General features: G+C 61.5%; 2 protein-coding genes across 13 annotated transcripts; one reads left to right on the top strand and one right to left on the bottom strand.

Moving 5' to 3' along the window:
* Positions 1-1,844: 1,844 nt before the first annotated feature.
* Positions 1,845-9,448, top strand: LOC102083689 (zinc finger protein OZF). 12 transcript variants are annotated; one of them, XM_065055040.1, is made up of 7 exons: positions 1,846-2,513; positions 2,668-2,794; positions 3,054-3,161; positions 3,413-5,593; positions 7,521-7,650; positions 7,814-8,057; positions 8,265-9,448. In XM_065055040.1, exons 1-4 carry the CDS (start codon positions 2,442-2,444, stop codon positions 4,633-4,635), a joined length of 1,530 nt encoding a protein of 509 aa, XP_064911112.1. In that variant the 5' UTR covers positions 1,846-2,441; the 3' UTR covers positions 4,636-5,593; positions 7,521-7,650; positions 7,814-8,057; positions 8,265-9,448. The 12 variants fall into 12 exon arrangements, with proteins under 12 accessions (XP_064911113.1, XP_064911112.1, XP_064911104.1 ...); XM_065055032.1 differs by having other exon boundaries at positions 6,614-7,650; positions 7,814-8,182; XM_065055039.1 differs by having other exon boundaries at positions 1,846-2,158; positions 2,352-2,513; positions 6,614-9,448.
* LOC106145646 (zinc finger protein 250-like) lies at positions 7,358-17,685 on the bottom strand. The gene is made up of 9 exons (XM_065055222.1): positions 17,086-17,685; positions 16,805-16,931; positions 16,433-16,540; positions 15,302-16,181; positions 11,993-12,293; positions 11,446-11,607; positions 11,165-11,291; positions 10,788-10,895; positions 7,358-10,536 (listed from the first exon to the last, which is right to left on the bottom strand). Exons 1-9 carry the CDS (start codon positions 17,155-17,157, stop codon positions 9,713-9,715), a joined length of 2,709 nt encoding a protein of 902 aa, XP_064911294.1. The 5' UTR covers positions 17,158-17,685; the 3' UTR covers positions 7,358-9,712.
* Between the last annotated feature and the right edge of the window lie 107 nt (positions 17,686-17,792).

Below are 17,792 nucleotides of genomic sequence, written 5' to 3'. Positions count from 1 at the left end.
CAGGTGCCACCAGGACTGAATTCCCTCCATGTTCTGCTGCGTTTTCCTGGGTTCTCTTCAGAATTGCCGTGGGGAAGGTGCCGCCTTCTCCTCTCCCAACGGTGTCACCGGAGCTCGTACCCACGGCTGAGCCCGAACACAACTGGGGCGGGACAGATGGGAGCTGGGGCTGCACCGGGTGCCTTCACAGTAAGCTGGTGTCCTTTTCATTAACGCTTCCCGCTGGGGAAACAGAGCAGACCAGAGCCATTGGTGAGTTCCCAGTGCCGAGAGCGGGGATCGCCATGGCTGTTCTCACTTGTGTGCATTACTTGGCGCTGAGCTTATTTGATTGGCTAAAACTGCAGTGTCCGTGCTGTTTATCACCCCCAGTCCCGTTCCTAAGACACCAGCCACCCCTCGATTGCTTTGGGTGAGGGTCTGTCCGCACATCCAACCGTGCAGCACGGACGTACTTAGGAACGGGGATCAGGTTGGTATGATTGCAGAGATATCAATTTGCATCTATAGATCTACTCATTTAAGAGAAAATGGTGCAGCTGTTGGGTGGCCGTGGTGGTGGAACCAGGGAAATGTTGAATTGCAGCTGCCTGGCATAGGATACTCAGCACCACACATGCTCCTCAGCTGTGGGGCAGAACGTGCTATAGTTCCCAAACTGATCAGCACAAACACAGGCAGTGAGGGTCTCCACCCCATGCACCGCTCTTGTTGGCGTGTGGGCTGCATTGGTTCATTGGGGCGATGGCTGCATTGGTTCATTGGGGTGATGGCTGCGGTGGTTCATTGGGGCGATGGCTGCGGTGGTTCATTGGGCGATGGTTGCGGTGGTTCATTGCGGCGATGGCTGCGTTGGTTCATTGGGGCGATGGTTGCGGTGGTTCATTGGGGCGATGGCTGCGTTGGTTCATTGGGCGATGGCTGCGTTGGTTCATTGCGGCGATGGTTGCATTGGTTCATTGGGGCGATGGCTGCGTTGGTTCATTGGGGCGATGGCTGCGGTGGTTCATTGCGGCGATGGCTGCGTTGGTTCATTGGGCGATCGCTGCATTGGTTCATTGCGGCGATGGCTGCGTTGGTTCATTGTGGCGATGGCTGCATTGGTTCATTGGGGCGATGGCTGCATTGGTTCATTGGGGCGATGGCTGCGGTGGTTCATTGGGGCATGGTTGCTGAGCAGCGAGGCTTTGGTGGTGAGCCTGCTCTGCGGGGAGCTGTGCTGGTGCCATTCCTGGTGACAGAGCTGGAAAGGGAAAACAACCCAAGTGTGAGTGGGGTTTTCCAGCCTAGTTCCCCCTTTGTGGCTCAACTTATTTGATTGCTTGGACTAAAGACGAAAATCCCTTTTTCCACTCAGAACACCTCTGTTCTATCATTTTGAAAAGCTGATGTAAGCATTAAAGGCCTTTCTGGACCGCTTGGCCAGTCTGGGCTAGCCGGCAATCGGTTCCCTGTTCTGCAAATCCCCATTTGGCTATAACAGGGCCGGGGGGCTGCACTGGTCCGTGATGGGTGCGTCTTTGATCCCTGTCTTAGGGCTTTGACCAGCTCTTCATGGGCTTGATTCCATTTCACGCTTTCCCTTTTTGCAACAGTGGGCACCGCAGGCGAGCAATGACAGAACATCCTGGTCCATTTCCGTCAGTATCCTGAATTTCCCATCAGCTGGGAACATCAGGAGTTACATCAGCTGTAACTCCTCCCTCGATTAGGGCACTTGCAGCTGCTCAATTTTCGTTCAAGCGCCTGGAGGAACCGCTGGACGCCCGCGACTCCCTGAGCCCCCAAACCCGCCCCTTCTCCGCTTGCTCCCTGACGTTTTCGGGCGGAACTTGACCTTGCGCTTCCCGCGCAGAGCCCGTCCCACGGCCCCGCCCCGAGCGGCGGCGGAACTGCGGCTCCCGCGGAGCCCGCGGCCCGGCTGGCGGGGGCGGCGGGGGCGGGCACGGGGCGGGCGCAGCCCCACGCTCGGCCTGCCCGGCCTGTCCCTGTGTGAGCGCGGACACGCTGCTCCGGGTCCCACCCGCCGGGCCGCCCCGGATCGGGCCCTGCCGACAGCGCTGCACGGACGGGCCGCGCTCACCCCGCGGCGGGCGCTCAGACCTCGGGACAGCCCTGCGCATCTTCCTGCTCTGCTCGGTACCGGAGCCCGATTTGGGTATCAGGAGCTGCCACGAATCCTCCCTTTGTTGCTACATCTCTCCTCGGCGCCGAGCCGGCCGGCCGCGGGGGCGGCGCTGGGTGGGCCGGCGCTTCCCCGGGGCTGGGGCGGCTCTGGCTGCAGGGAACGCAGGTGCCGCAGGTGAGGGACCTGCTGCCCTGCGGCTTCATGCCAATGTTGTGCTCGGCAGGGCCTGGCTGTCCCCGCTGCTCGGCCGGTGCGGCTGCTCAGGGCACAGGCGTCTCCTGCGCAATCCGGAGCATCCCGGCTGCATCTTCCCATGTCAGGATTTGCACCTCCGTGTCCGCGGCGAGAGCCAGCGCCGCACCGGGCTCCAGGCTGCTCGGGCAAGGTGGGGCTGAGGCAGAGCGGGCGCTGCCCCGGCGCTGGCGCTCAACCCGTCTGCCGACCCTGCTGTGCCCTTGCCCCGGTTGTGCAGAGCTGCAGCCGCGGCAGCTCACGCGCTGCCCGTGCGCCCGCTGAGCCGGGTGTGCTTGTGGCTGCAGATGGCGGTGACGTTCGAGGACGTGGCCCTCTACTTCTCCCCCGAGGAGTGGGCAGAGCTGGCGGGCTGGCAGCGGCGGCTCTACCGGGAGGTGATGCTGGACAACTACGAGCTGGTGGCCTCGCTGGGTGAGGACTCTCTCTGGCGCTGTGGGGCTGGGCTGGAGGTGGAATGGAGCTCTTTAGCTGAGCCGGAGCCTTGGAAGGGCAAATGCAGCTGTTGCGGTTGCTGCCCGAGCGCTGGTGTGGCGGTTGCGATGGCAGGTTTGGCCCTGCCAGGCAGCGTCCTGGAGAGCGGTCCTGGGAGAGGGGATGGGATGGGATGGGATGGGACAGAGTATTTGAGTGGCAGTGCGGGAGAGGGGGCTTGTGTGTGTGCCCCGCACAGGCTGGGCCGCCGTCAAGCCCGAGATCATCTGCAAGCTGGAGCGAGAAGAGGCGCCGTGCGTGCCAGACCCCCCCGGGGTGCGGCGGGGGCACCAGAGCCCTGGCCCAGGTGGGTTTTTGGGGGCTGCGGTGGGGGTGGGGGGTTCCAGCAGCACCGTCCCCTTGGCCCCAGATGCTCGGTGCCCGGTGCTGCCCGGTGAGGTCTGTGTGCCGTGCCACGGTGCAGGGAGCTGCTGCCCCGTCAGCTGTGTCCTGCAGCCAGGAAGGGTGGGGGCTGGCGGGTGCCTGTGCCATTGCCCATGGGGAGGGGTCCCACGTGCCTGTCCCGGCCCCAGCACTGACCCGGCCTTTACTCCCCAGCAGCCGCTGACCCTGGGACACAGATGGAGGCAGATGCCACCCCCGAGGGGCTGCCGGCACCCACCGCCCTGCTCCTGGGGGTGCCCAAGCCAGATGGGATGCAGCAAGGGAGCTTGGCGCACAGCCCATTGGGCCTTATCCAGGGGTTCCTATTTGGCCACCCCCACCTCCACCCCCTCCTGACACCCGTGCCGCTGGAGAGGAGCCCCTTCCCATGCCCTGAGTGTGACAAGAGCTTCAAGCACCAGGCGTCTCTGGCCGTGCACATGCGGAGCCACCGGGGCGAGCGGCCCTTCAGCTGCACCGACTGCGGCAAAAGCTTCGTCCACAAGCATCACCTGCGGAGCCACCGGCGCCTGCACACCGGGGAGAAGCCCTTTGCCTGCAGCCACTGCGGCCAGCGCTTCAGGGAGAAGAACCACCTGGTCAAGCACCAGCGCAGCCACACCGGGGAGAAGCCCTTCACCTGTGCCGACTGCGGCAAGAGCTTCAACCGCAAGGGCACCCTCATCACCCACCAGCGCATCCACACCGGGGAGCGCCCCTTCTCCTGCCCGTACTGCAGCAAGAGCTTCAGCCAGAAGGGCGACCTGATCAACCACCAGCGCAGCCACACCGGGGAGAAGCCCTTCACCTGCGCTCAGTGTGGCAAGAGCTTCAGCCAGAAGGGCAACCTGATCACCCACCAGCGCATCCACACTGGGGAGCGCCCCTTCCACTGCCCCGACTGCGGCAAGAGCTTCAGCCACACCGGTGACCTGACCAAGCACCAGCGCAGCCACACTGGGGAGAAACCCTTTGCCTGCCCCGAGTGTGGCAAGAGCTTCAGCCAGAAGGGCAACCTGATCGCCCACCTGCGCATCCACACCGGGGAGCGTCCCTTTACCTGCCCTGAGTGCAGCAAGAGCTTCAGGGACAAGATGACCCTCACCGTCCACCAGCGGGTGCACACCGGCGAGAAGCCCTACAAGTGTGGGGAGTGTGGCAAGACCTGCAGCCGGTTACAGAACCTGAAGAGCCACCAGCGGGTGCACCGGGGCCCGTCGGCGCTGCCGGAGGGTGACCAGCAAGAGAGGAGGAGGCTGCTCACGGTGGGGGGACGGGCAGAGGCCAAGTCCTTCCAGTTCAGCGGCTGCGAGAAGCGGTTTCCGTCCGAGGGGCTCACGTTGGGCCACCGGTGCCCCCACGGCACTGTCATGGCCCATTTGGTGACAGACTCGTGATGCTTCCTTTACCTTGATCTCAAAGCGCAAAATTAAGGCAACCAAAATGCCAAGGGGTTATAATTCAGTCAAACAGTGTTACTTTATTATTTTGCCCGTAAAGTGGCACGCTCTAAAGTAGAGAAAAAAGGAAAGAAAAAGGGGGAAAGAGAGTTGGTTACCAGCACGGGTCCAAAGGCGTCCCGATGGCCCCACATCCCGAGCAGCGTCCTGCCGGTCCTCCGTCATGATCCGTGATCCCTTGGTGGGGAGATCTCCACGATGTCCGGTCAGGAACCATCTTTCTGTGTCTTCACCCCCGCTCACCCCCCTGGGTTGAGGCCAATCTCCACCTTTGTTTCGCAATCCAGGCTTAACTGCGCAGGCTCAAAGAATCTCCGCTTTGCTTCCAGAACCCGTCTGCGCTTGCGTGGCCGCGCGTCCAGGGGTCTCTTCCTTTGGGTGACCTCAGGACCCTCGGCGAGCCTCTGCGCATGTTCTTCTTCATTGGCTTAGTAAGAGGGGGCACGTTTGGTGGGGGGCAAGTTGGGCTGAAGCAGCAGGTGAGAATGCATCTTCTGGACAGCAGCTGTCATCCCCAGGTCAGAGAGCTGTATAACACAATTCCTCTCCTCAGGCCTCTCTCCAGGTCACTGTCCGTCTGTTCCTGATGGCGATGTTCAGGCAGACACTGTTCTTTGGACCCAGCTGCATCCTGGGGGGACAAGCTAACGGGAGTCTTCAGCACAGGGGGAGGACAATCCGGTTACAGGCAGCTCAGCAGTCTGAGCCTCGGCCAGCTCAGCGTTCTAGCCCAAAGGCAAAAAGTGCACAGCGAGGTAGACTCGAGCCTTCATCCCAAAGACCCCAGCCCGTGGCCACCAGGAGACTCTGCCCAGGAGCAACAGGGAGGAGCTGAAAGTGGAGACTATGGAACTGATTTCTTGGAACTCATTTTAATAAGAACCGCTTTTTTGGGGTAAGGTTCTGAATATGTACAGGCGTTCCTGGGTTTACCATGAATAGGTAATACTTCACTACATTTAACCAAGCTTGCTGCTGCGGGGGGTGTGCACGTCTGTGGTGCAGTGATCCCCGTGCGCCCAGCGCGGAATAAACGTATCTGCTTTATAGCCATACGGGTTGTAAAGGCCTTTTCCATGTGTCACGGGAGGATGGCGCAGGGCTGACCCGGGTCTGACCACCCGGCCCGGGGAGCCCGGCCCTTCCCAGCACGGGACCTACACCCGGAATCGGCAGCTGAATGAGCAGCAGCAGGTGCGCCAGGGCCCATCGGCGCTGCCGGAGGGGACGGGAGGAGAGGGGGGACCATCCCGGGCAGGGGGCCGGGCAGCGGCCAAGCCCTTCCAGCACAGGGCTGTGAGAAGCAGTTCCAGTCCGAAGGACTCATGCTGGGTCACCAGTGCCCCCACGGCACCCCCAGGGCTGTGGGTACAATTGTACCTTAGTGCCACCTGTTCTCGCACGGTGCATCCAGGCTCACAGGGACGTGGGACGATCGCTGTACTCACAACAGGCATCACCGAGCCCAGCGCAGCACCATCCACTGCTCCTCACGTCACATCTGCCCCGGCTGTAAAACACAAGAAACTTCACCTCGCACAGTTCGGAAACTGGACTGTGTGTGATCAGTAGCACAGGCCAGCAGTGAATGTTGTTTAATCCATCGTGGTCCCTCAAACGGGTGGAACTATCAATGCAGACCGGGATCTCTGCAATTAAACCTCCTTGCTCCCCGTTCCTAAGTACGTCTGTGCAGCACGGTTGGATGTGCGGACAGACCCTCACCCAAAGCAATCGAGGGGTGGCTGGTGTCTTAGGAACGGGACTGGGGGTGATAAACAGCACGGACGCTGCAGTTTTAGCCAATCAAATAAGCTCAGCGCCAAGTAATGCACACAAGTGAGAACAGCCATGGCGATCCCCGCTCTCGGCACTGGGAACTCACCAATGGCTCTGGTCTGCTCTGTTTCCCCAGCGGGAAGCGTTAATGAAAAGGACACCAGCTAATTGTGAAGGCACCCGGTGCAGCCCCAGCTCCCGTCTGTCCCGCCCCAGTTGTGTTCGGGCTCAGCCGTGGGTACGAGCTCCGGTGGCACCGTTGGGAGAGGAGAAGGCGGCACCTTCCCCACGGCAATTCTGAAGAGAACCCGGGAAAACACAGCAGAACGTGGGAGGGAATTCAGTCCTGGTGGCACCTGGTCACTTGTTCCTATAACCAGCGCACAGCGAAGCCGCGGCGGTTGTTTTGCCACCCGCGGCGCTGGGGTCGGCGTCACAGCCCAGCTCCTGCACGGGTTCAGTCCCCGGGAACTGTGCGCTGGGCGCGAGAACTGGGGTACGGGCCGCAAAAAGCAGTAAATGGCAACTGGTGCTGTTGGGAGAGTCATGGAGTCATTTTGGCTGGAAAAGCCCCTCAAGATCACGGAGTCCAACCATAACCCACCCCAGCACTGCCCCATGTCCTGAGAACCTCATGTCCGTCTGTCCAGCCCTCCAGCGCTGGTGACTCCAGCACTGCCCTGGGCAGCCTGTTCCAATGCCCCACAGCCCTTTGGGGAAGAAATTGTTCCCAAATACAACCTCAACCTCCCCTGGCGCAACTTGAGGCCGTTTCCTCTGCTCCTGGCGCTTGTTCCTGGGGAGCAGAGCCCGACCCCCCTGGCTCCAAGCTCCTTTCAGGCAGTTCAGAGAGCAAGATGCTTGTAGAGAGCGACGCATGTTTTGTATGGGAACCACCAGGATTTATTCGTGTAACACAATTAAGGGCCAAGACGTTTGTCTTGATACTGAATAAAATGTTTGTCATTTGAAATGCATGTATTGCAAATAGACGTGTTTGTATGAGGTTATTATTACTAACCCTTGTGGTTCCATTTGTACAGACTGCAGAGCAGCCTGGCAGCAATACGGGCGGCAGCTGAAACCTTTTGCGTGTCTCCCAGCCCTGGGGAGAAGGGTCGGGTGATTCCCTCCGGCTTCTGCTTCATGACGCCGCTTCATCATCACCCCTCGGTAAGAGAACCGGGATTTGGGGGTATTTTTCTGTCTGGGTGACTGGCACGGGGTACTGAGTGGTGTTGGTCAGACTCAGGCCAGGCACAGCACAATGCAGCACGTTGTGCCTCTTCGGAGCAGCCACAGCATTGTCCTTTTAAATACTCTCTCACTTCATCAGGGTCCTGCAGTTGTTCCGGAGCAAAGCTCCAAACCACTGGAGGTGACAAGTTCTCTAGATACAGCTTATGGTCTCCACACGCCGTGGGCCAGGACGCGGGTGATGCTCTTAAGAGATCGTATTGGAACCCTGCACATAACCTGCAGCACATTCGGGGTCACGGCAACAGGAGCATGCGAGCTTGAACAGCGCCAGGCTGCTCCGGGTTCTCAGAAGTGATTCACCTGGCCTGAAGGGGAAGGAGGTGAGAGAGCGGGGAGAAATACCCACACCCCATTTCCCCATAGATCGGGCGTGATTAATAATCGGCTCCGAGAGATGGCACCTGAGGAACAGAAATGACAACACCACCTGAAAATAACAACCCAGGTGCATCACAACATACGTTATTGTATCATAAACTGATATCACACAGGACAGCAATGTGATAACCCACATCCTTCTCCCACAGGTGCTGAGCAGCACTGCAGGGGATGCACAGAACTGACATGATTCAGCCCAGTGGGCCCATGGTGCTCAGGCCACCAAGGAAGGGATGCCACACAGGACGGGCTCGTGACCCAGGGGCGGACTTGCCCACGGGCACTATTGCACAGGTTGCCCGTGGCTGTGAAACGCGCTGCAATCAAGCAAGACAAGCGGTTGAAGGCTCTGCGGGGTGGGGGATGGGGAAGCAGAACTGCTGGTTTGGCTGGGACAGAGTTAATTCTCCTCCCAGCAGCTGGTACAGGGCTGTATTTTGGATTTAGTATCATCAGAGTGCTGATAACATGTGAATGTTCTGGGTGCTGCTGAGCAACGTTCACACCAAATCCAGGATTCTTCAGCGAGGAGACTGGAGAGGCACAAGAACGGGGAAGGAGGGGAGAGGAGTGAAGGCACATCATTCCAAAGAGAGAAGCAGCAATGTGCTTGGCGGAGACCAAACAATCATTGGATAGAGGTCAGTGAAATCAAAGGAATTTCATCAAGTTTAACTGCGGTACAACAAAGTTATTTAGTTTCACGGCAGGTTCAACTGATTAATTCCTGCACAGAAGAATTGTACAAAGGAAAAGTGAGATTGACACAGAGACCAGAGAACCAAAGAGTAAAGCAGACAAAAGTTATAACAATTATTATAGTAATTAATATGGAACCATGTAGCCACATGGCTTAGTAACGTTTCATCAGCACCCATTGTCTGCTCCTTGATAGATGAGTCTTGGAGAAGTCGCCCACTCTTCACACATCGCTGGCGTGACCCGAGTCCCGAGCTCAGGCATCGGTGCTCAGCGTCGGATGGAGCCTCCAATTCCAAACTCCTGTTGCTGTGGGGCCCATCCAGAAGGAGTTTCCCACCAGTGACGTTCTCCATCCTTCTCCACGGCCTCCAGGACACGCTGTATCTTCTCTGCACCGTGATGCGCGGTCACCAGGGGTCTTGGTCCACTGTGCCCCATTCGTTTCAGCAACTGACTCGGGTCACTGTTTGCAACACTTTTCTCAGCACTGTGGGTTCATCTCAGCAGAGGTTGGGAACAAATCTGGATACAATGGGTAGGTGGATTGTAGGAGCTGGTGGGTTATGACAGCACCTGAACAGTTGAAATCACATCCCGTAGGCTCAGTAAAATTACAGATGCAGATAACAGAGATTATGTGTCGCTGCAGTGGTGTTGTCTGTAAATATACAATCACAAAGGGTTCTCACACAAACACACCCAACACACACCAGTGCAGTCCCAGGGGCTTCATCAGGATGTCCTGCCCACCCAGCAGATGTCAGGGTGACTGGAGTCTCCCATAGACCCAGGGCATGTGACCATGAGGCCACTTCCAGCTGGCTGTAGGAAGTCTCCTCAGCTTCCTCCTCCTGACCAGGTGGCCTGTGCTCAACACCCCCAGCAGTGCCCCTTGTTAGCCTGTCCCCTGATTGTCACTCGGGGCAGCTGAAGGTTTCTCACGGCTGTGGATGCGCTGGTGCTTCTTCAGGTTCCTCTTATCCCTGAAGCTCTTGCCGCAGTCGGTGCAGGCAAAGGGGCGCTCCCCGGTGTGGATGCGCTGGTGCCTCAGCAGGTCATTTTTATAACTGAAGCTCTTGCCGCAGTCACTGCAGGTGAAAGGTTTCTCCCCGGTGTGGATGAACTGGTGGCTGATCAAGTTCCGTTTATCCCTGAAGCGACTGCCACAGTGGCTGCAGGCAAAGGGCTTCTCCCCGGTGTGGATGCGCTGGTGCCTCAGCAGATCATTGTTGTAACTGAAGCTCTTGCCGCATTCAGTGCAGGCAAAAGGATTCTCCCCGGTGTGGATGTGCTGGTGGCTGATCAGGTTCCTCTTCTCCCTGAAGCTCTTGCCACAGTGGCTGCAGGCAAAGGGCTTCTCCCCGGTGTGCAGGCGCTGGTGGCTGATCAGGTAGCTCTTCCGGCTGAAGCTCTTGCCACACTCAGTGCAGGCAAAGGGTTTCTCCCCAGTGTGGGTGCGCTGGTGGCAGATTAAGAGGAACTTACGGCTGAAGCTCTTGCTGCACGCACTGCAGGTGAAGGGCTTCTCCCCAGTGTGGACACACTGCTGGACAGTGAGTTTCCTCTTGTCCCTGAAGGGCTTGGGGCAGTGGGCACAAGCAAAGGGGCGCTCCCCAGTGTGGATGCGCTGGTGGGTGATCAGGATGCTCTTATCCCTGATACCCAGCAGCCCCTTGGGGGTGGCATCTGCCTCCATCTGTGTCCCAGGGTCAGCAGCTGCTGGGGAGTAAAGGCCGGGTCAGTGCTGGGGCCGGGACAGGCACGTGGGACCCCTCCCCATGGGCAATGGCACAGGCACCCGCCAGCCCCCACCCTTCCTGGCTGCAGGACACAGCTGACGGGGCAGCAGCTCCCTGCACCGTGGCACGGCACACAGACCTCACCGGGCAGCACCGGGCACCGAGCATCTGGGGCCAAGGGGACACTGCTGCTGGAACCCCCCACCCCCACCGCAGCCCCCAAAAACCCACCTGGGCCAGGGCTCTGGTGCCCCCGCCGCACCCCGGGGGGGTCTGGCACGCACGGCGCCTCTTCTCGCTCCAGCTTGCAGATGATCTCGGGCTTGACGGCGGCCCAGCCTGTGCGGGGCACACACACAAGCCCCCTCTCCCACACTGCCACTCAAATACTCTGTCCCATCCCATCCCATCCCATCCCATCCCATCCCCTCTCCCAGGACCGCTCTCCAGGACGCTGCCTGGCAGGGCCAAACCTGCCATCGCAACCGCCACACCAGCGCTCGGGCAGCAACCGCAACAGCTGCATTTGCCCTTCCAAGGCTCCGGCTCAGCTAAAGAGCTCCATTCCACCTCCAGCCCAGCCCCACAGCGCCAGAGAGAGTCCTCACCCAGCGAGGCCACCAGCTCGTAGTTGTCCAGCATCACCTCCCGGTAGAGCCGCCGCTGCCAGCCCGCCAGCTCTGCCCACTCCTCGGGGGAGAAGTAGAGGGCCACGTCCTCGAACGTCACCGCCATCTGCAGCCACAAGCACACCCGGCTCAGCGGGCGCACGGGCAGCGCGTGGGCTGCCGCGGCTGCAGCTCTGCACAACCGGGGCAAGGGCACAGCAGGGCCGGCAGACGGGTTGAGCGCCAGCGCCGGGGCAGCGCCCGCTCTGCCTCAGCCCCACCTTGCCCGAGCAGCCTGGAGCCCGGTGCGGCGCTGGCTCTCGCCACAGACACGGAGGCGCAAATCCTGACATGGGAAGATGCAGCCGGGATGCTCCGGATTGCGCAGGAGACGCCTGTGCCCTGAGCAGCCGCACCGGCCGAGCAGCGGGGACAGCCGGGCCCTGCCGAGCACAACATTGGCATGAAGCCGCAGGGCAGCAGGTCCCTCACCTGCGGCACCTGCGTTCCCTGCAGCCAGAGCCGCCCCAGCCCCGGGGAAGCGCCGGCCCACCCAGCGCCGCCCCCGCGGCCGGCCGGCTCGGCGCCGAGGCAGCGATCGCCAGCACAGGAGCACTTGGGGCAGCTCCGGCCCGAGCCCGCAGCTCCGTGCGCCGCAGCGGCGGGAGAGCCCGGGAAGCGGCGGCGCCGGCCGCGCTGGGGCCGCCCGGGGCAGACAAAGCCCCCGCTCCGCCGGCGGCGGCCGCTGCGGGGCCCGGCCCAAGCGCAGCCCCGGCGGGACCGCCCGAGGCCGCCGCCAGCGGCTGCAAAGCCCCCGGCCCCGCTCACCTGCGCCCGCCCCGCCGAGCTCGCTCCGGCCGCCGCGCCCGCCGCCCCCACGGGCCCCGCGGAGCCGCCGCTCGCGGCCCGATCGCTCCCGGCGCCGCGGAGCCCAATGGCGGCGGGGGCGGGGCCGGGGCGGGGAGATCCCGGCACAGTTTCACGCCGGTCGGTGAATCCCGGGCAGCTGCTGCCGCCAGCCGCTGTCGGGCCGTTCGGAGGGACCGCGCAGTTGCCCCGGCCGGACCGAGCGGGACTTGCTGCTCCGTTTCGCTTCAGCGCTGCAGGACTGGGGACGGTGCTGCCAGGGCTTTAGCACGGAGCTCTAGGGAAGAGAAATCCAAAAGCAACGGAAATGCAGCAGCTTCTGTCCGTCCCTCTGTCCCTCCACAGCGTCTCCCAGCAGCGCAGGGCAGCTCTGGGCTGGGGTCGCGTCTCCTGCGCACCCTGCAGCCTCGCTCGGGCCGAGGGGCCTTAGGGCTGGGCCAGCTGCCGCCTGTGCAACAGCTGTGCACATCTGCATGGACGGCACGGGCATCCCCAGGGCTGTGCTGGTTTGACTGAAAATGAGTTAATTTTCTTCATGCAGTTAGAAACCTTTCTTTTCATAGGTCGCACACTCGTTATTTGGACTTAGTTTAAGAACAAGGGATCACACCTGTAAGAGCCGGTCCAAAGATGGAACAGTGCCGTCCCGAAGATGTGTTCTCACCTGCTGCCGCAGTCACACCTGCCCCTGCAACAAAGGCCAGCGAAGAAGAGCATGGCCAGGAGCTCGACAAGGGGCCTGAGCCCACCCAACGGGCCAGAGAGACCCCTGAGCGCAGGCCACGCTGGCACAGGTGGGTCCTGGCAAGCAAAGCGGGGACTTTTCAAGCCTGCGCAGTTAAGCCTAGATTGTGAAACAAAGGCAGAGACTGGCCTAAAACAATGGGAGCAAGGGGCTGAAGAAGCATAAAAGGTGACTCCCGGCTGGACACCATTGAGATCTCCCCACCAGAGGATCCCGATCACGCCGCAGGACCAGCAGGACTCTATGGACTGGAGACCAGAGGGACGCCTTTGGGACTCTGGTGGTAATAAAATCCTCTTTCCCACTTTTTTCCCTTTTCTTTCCCTTTTCTTTTTCTTTCTTTCTCTATCGCGTGCCACTTTACAGGCAAACTAATAAAGTAACACTCTTTGATTGAATTATAACCCCTCGGCATGTTGGTTGCCTTAATTTTGCACTTCGAGATCAAGGTAAACGAAGCATCACGAGTCCATCACTGACCGGACCGTGACAGCACCCAGCACAGGGTTAATGTGTTTAATTGCTCTGGTCTGAGAGCCAAGGGCACTGAGCTCTGCCCACAGGTGTGGGGCAGCAGGGAAGGGGATGGATGGACAGAGCTGGACTGACACCCACACTGAGCAATCAGAGTGTTCCATTAGCATCATGCTTTGTATCTGAGGAGTCGGGATCTTGTGGGCTCTCTCACGCTCTCCCTCGCTCTTTCTGCCAGAGCAGGCACTTCTGGTCGGTTCTGTTTGGCTCCTGGGATTTTCTGCTGGTTTTCTTTCTCTCTTTGGGCTCAGCTGTTTGGGACCAGGCACTGGGACTGGGCCTGGCTGCTCGGTGTGCACGGACTTCACGAGGAATTGCATTGACTATCTTCTTTTGTAGTCTTTAATCTATTTACTAGTAGTGTATTAGTGTTTTGCTATTTTATTAAACTGTGTTTATCTCAATCCAAGTTTCTCCCTTCCCTTTGATTCTCTTCCTTGTTTGGGGGGGTCATGAGGGGGCGAGTGAGCAGCTGTTGTGGTTGTACTGCTGGCCCGGGTTAAACCGCGACAAGCCCCCATTCCCGTCTCTCCCACCCCAGTTGTGTTCGGGCTCAGCCGTGGGTACGAGCTCCGGTGGCACCGTTGGGAGAGGAGAAGGCGGCACCTTCCCCACGGCAATTCTGAAGAGAACCCTGGAAAACGCAGCAGAACGTGGGAGGGAATTCAGCCCTGGTGGCACCTGGTCACTTGTTGCTATAACCAGCGCACAGCGAAGCCGCAGCTGTTCTGCCATCTGCAGCACTGGGGTCAACATCTGTCCCGGCTTACTGCAGGGCGACCATAAACCGCAGCAGGTGCTCTCTGGTAACCCCCGCCCTCCCCACGAGGAAAAGGGACAGAGACTTTCAAGTTGGAAAAGTTAAAAATGCTTTACTAATGCTACCAATAAATAGAGAAAAGAATGCAGTGTGTACAAAGGCTCTTGAATTGCCAGGGGTAGCGGGGCTGCGCCAGCAGCTGCAGGGCAGGCACCCCACATCCCGGGCTGGACTCAGCAGTAAACCGGATTGGGACTCGGGGATGCAGGGTCTGGAACCAGGCCTGGGACCACAGGCAGGGTCCCCTTCAGATGCGGCCATGGTCGAAGAGAGTGAGACCCTCGTGATCTCCCACTTCTATAGGGTGTATGAGGGGCATGGGATGGAATACCCGGTGAATTTCAGTCCCCTGTTCTGTCACCCCTCCTCGCAAACACGCCCCTCTCACTGACAGGACACGCAAAATTGATCAGGAACCTTGGCTGCCATAGCAATAAGTGTAACCCTGGGCCTCTTCTGCATACCAGTGCGAGCGCTATCAGCTCCGGAGCGGAGAGTGGCTGAAAAACATGTGGCCAAAGTCAGAAAAAGTGCAATTACTTAGAAGAACTTCACTGGAGGGATAATTCATTAGAAGAGAACTGGTCTTGTTTCCAACACAACCAGGACAACATCACAGCCCAGCTCCTGCAGGGCGGGTCGGTCACTAGGAACTGAGCTCCGGGCTGACAACGGGGGGTACAGGCCCCGCCACAAGCCGTAAATGACAACTGTCGCAGTTGATGTGTGTGTTGTATGGGAAGCACAAGGCCCCGTTTGTGTCACTGATACCATTAAGGGTAGAGACATTTGTCTCGACACTGAACAGCTGCTGGGCTCCCCCGCGCTCCCATTGCAGCTCCTGGCCCTGCTCTCCCAGCACCGGAGCAGCCGGGTGACAATGTGCTCGCCTGGACGACAGCTGACACCGCTTCGCACGTCTCGCAGCTTCCTCAGCGATGGGATCCAGTGGTTACTGCCTCCTCTTCCTCTTCTCACGATGCTCCTGCTTTTATATCCCCCCTTACCAAGCGAGGTGACGTTCACTTGCAAGTATTTTCCTGTTTTGCAGGACTCAGGTGAAGCCCCAAAGCACGGGAGGTGCCCGCTGGCCCAGCGCTTGCCCAGAGCCTCCGGCACACTCTGCCGCCCGTAACTGTCCAGCACGAGGCAGAGCTGCGCCCGATATCTTTAAATAGTGGTCTCGCAGCCACCCCACAGGAAGGGCTGGGTCTGCGCCTGCCCCACGCTGTCCCACTGGCCACCTTGGGGAACCCCCGGTTGGTCCCGGTGCACGCGCTGGTGTCTCTTCAGGTGATGGTTCATGCTGTAGGTGTTGCCACAATCACGGCACACGTAGGGCTTCTCCCCGGTGTGCACCCTCTGGTGGATGGTGAGGCCAGCCTTGACCCTGAAGGTCTTGGGGCAGTGGGCGCAGGCGAAGGGGCGCTCCCCGGTGTGGATGCGCTGGTGGGTGACCAGGTGGTTCTTCTGGCTGAAGCGGTGGCCGCAGTGGCCACAGGCGAAGGGCTTCTCTCCGGTGTGCACGCGCCGGTGGCTCACCAGGACGCGCCTGTTGCCGAAGGTCTTGCTGCAGTCGGCACAGGCGAAGGGGCGCTCCCCGCTGTGGGTGAGCTGGTGGCTCACCAGGTTGTGCTTCTGCCTGAAGCTCCGGCCGCAGTTGTCACAAACGAAGGGCTTGTCACCCGAGTGCATGAGCCGGTGGCTCACCAGGTGGTGCTTGTGGACGAAGTCCTTGCCGCAGTCGGTGCAGACGAAGGGCCGCTCGCCCGTGTGGCTCCGCATGTGCGTGGTCAGTGTCGTCCGGCTCTTGAAGCTCTTGTTGCACTCGGGGCACGTGGCAGGGGCTTTGCCCAGTGACCGTGGGGCTTGGACGCGATGGAGGCGGGGAAGCCCCAACAGGCCCCCCCGGCTCCCACCCAGCTGGCTGTGGGCTGAACATCCCCGCTGCCTCCTGCCCAGCTTGGGCACCCCCAGGAGCAGGGTGGTGGGTGCCGGCAGCCCCTCGGGGGTGGCATCTGCCTCCATCTGTGTCCCAGGGTCAGCAGCTGCTGAGGAGTAAAGGCCGGGTCAGTGCTGGGGCCGGGACAGGCACGTGGGACCCCTCCCCATGGGCGATGGCACAGGCACCCGCCAGCCCCCACCCTTCCTGGCTGCAGGACACAGCTGACGGGGCAGCAGCTCCCTGCAACGTGGCACGGCACACAGACCTCACCGGGCAGCACCGGGCACCGAGCATCTGGGGCCAAGGGGACACTGCTGCTGGAACCCCCCACCCCCACCGCAGCCCCCAAATACCCACCTGGCCCAGGGCTCTGCTGCCCCCGCCGCACCCCGGGGGGGTCTGGCACGCACGGCGCCTCTTCTCGCTCCAGCTTGCAGATGATCTCGGGCTTGACGGCGGCCCAGCCTGTGAGGGGCACACACACAAGCCCCCTCTCCCGCACTGCCACTCAAATACCCCATCCCATCCCATCCCATCCCATCCCCTCCCCTCTCCCAGGACCGCTCTCCAGGACGCTGCCTGGCAGGGCCAAACCTGCCATCGCAACCGCCACACCAGCGCTCGGGCAGCAACCGCAACAGCTGCATTTGCCCTTCCAAGGCTCCGGCTCAGCTAAAGAGCTCCATTCCACCTCCAGCCCAGCCCCACAGCGCCAGAGAGAGTCCTCACCCAGCGAGGCCACCAGCTCGTAGTTGTCCAGCATCACCTCCCGGTAGAGCCGCCGCTGCCAGCCCGCCAGCTCTGCCCACTCCTCGGGGGAGAAGTAGAGGGCCACGTCCTCGAACGTCACCGCCATCTGCAGCCACAAGCACACCCGGCTCAGCGGGCGCACGGGCAGCGCGTGGGCTGCCGCGGCTGCAGCTCTGCACAACCGGGGCAAGGGCACAGCAGGGCCGGCAGACGGGTTGAGCGCCAGCGCCGGGGCAGCGCCCGCTCTGCCTCAGCCCCACCTTGCCCGAGCAGCCTGGAGCCCGGTGCGGCGCTGGCTCTCGCCACAGACACGGAGGCGCAAATCCTGACATGGGAAGATGCAGCCGGGATGCTCCGGATTGCGCAGGAGACGCCTGTGCCCTGAGCAGCCGCACCGGCCGAGCAGCGGGGACAGCCGGGCCCTGCCGAGCACAACATTGGCATGAAGCCGCAGGGCAGCAGGTCCCTCACCTGCGGCACCTGCGTTCCCTGCAGCCAGAGCCGCCCCAGCCCCGGGGAAGCGCCGGCCCACCCAGCGCCGCCCCCGCGGCCGGCCGGCTCGGCGCCGAGGCAGCGATCGCCAGCACAGGAGCACTTGGGGCAGCTCCGGCCCGAGCCCGCAGCTCCGTGCGCCGCAGCGGCGGGAGAGCCCGGGAAGCGGCGGGAGAGCCCGGGAAGCGGCGGGAGAGCCCGGGAAGCGGCGGGAGAGCCCGGGAAGCGGCGGCGCCGGCCGCGCTGGGGCCGCCCGGGGCAGACAAAGCCCCCGCTCCGCCGGCGGCGGCCGCTGCGGGGCCCGGCCCAAGCGCAGCCCCGGCGGGACCGCCCGAGGCCGCCGCCAGCGGCTGCAAAGCCCCCGGCCCCGCTCACCTCCGCCCGCCCCGCCGAGCTCGCTCCGGCCGCCGCGCCCGCCGCCCCCACGGGCCCCGCGGAGCCGCCGCTCGCGGCCCGATCGCTCCCGGCGCCGCGG

This window comes from Columba livia, chromosome 2 (assembly GCF_036013475.1).
Source record: "Columba livia isolate bColLiv1 breed racing homer chromosome 2, bColLiv1.pat.W.v2, whole genome shotgun sequence".
Lineage (NCBI taxonomy): Eukaryota > Metazoa > Chordata > Aves > Columbiformes > Columbidae > Columba > Columba livia.
Note: the sequence above shows the minus strand (reverse complement) of the source record. Positions and strands in the feature narration are given on the sequence as shown.

Coding starts and splice junctions, on each gene's coding strand:
- LOC106145646 (XM_065055222.1), bottom strand. CDS start 17,157: ATGTCAGGATTTGCGCCTCCGTGTCTGTGGCGAGAGCCAGCGCCGCAC. Junction 10,896..11,164: donor CGAGCTGGTGGCCTCGCTGG/GTGAGGACTCTC, acceptor TGCCCCGCACAG/GCTGGGCCGCCGTCAAGCCC. Junction 10,537..10,787: donor GCACCAGAGCCCTGGCCCAG/GTGGGTTTTTGG, acceptor TTTACTCCCCAG/CAGCTGCTGACCCTGGGACA.
- LOC102083689 (XM_065055039.1), top strand. CDS start 2,442: ATGTCAGGATTTGCACCTCCGTGTCCGCGGCGAGAGCCAGCGCCGCAC. Junction 2,795..3,053: donor CGAGCTGGTGGCCTCGCTGG/GTGAGGACTCTC, acceptor TGCCCCGCACAG/GCTGGGCCGCCGTCAAGCCC. Junction 3,162..3,412: donor GCACCAGAGCCCTGGCCCAG/GTGGGTTTTTGG, acceptor TTTACTCCCCAG/CAGCCGCTGACCCTGGGACA.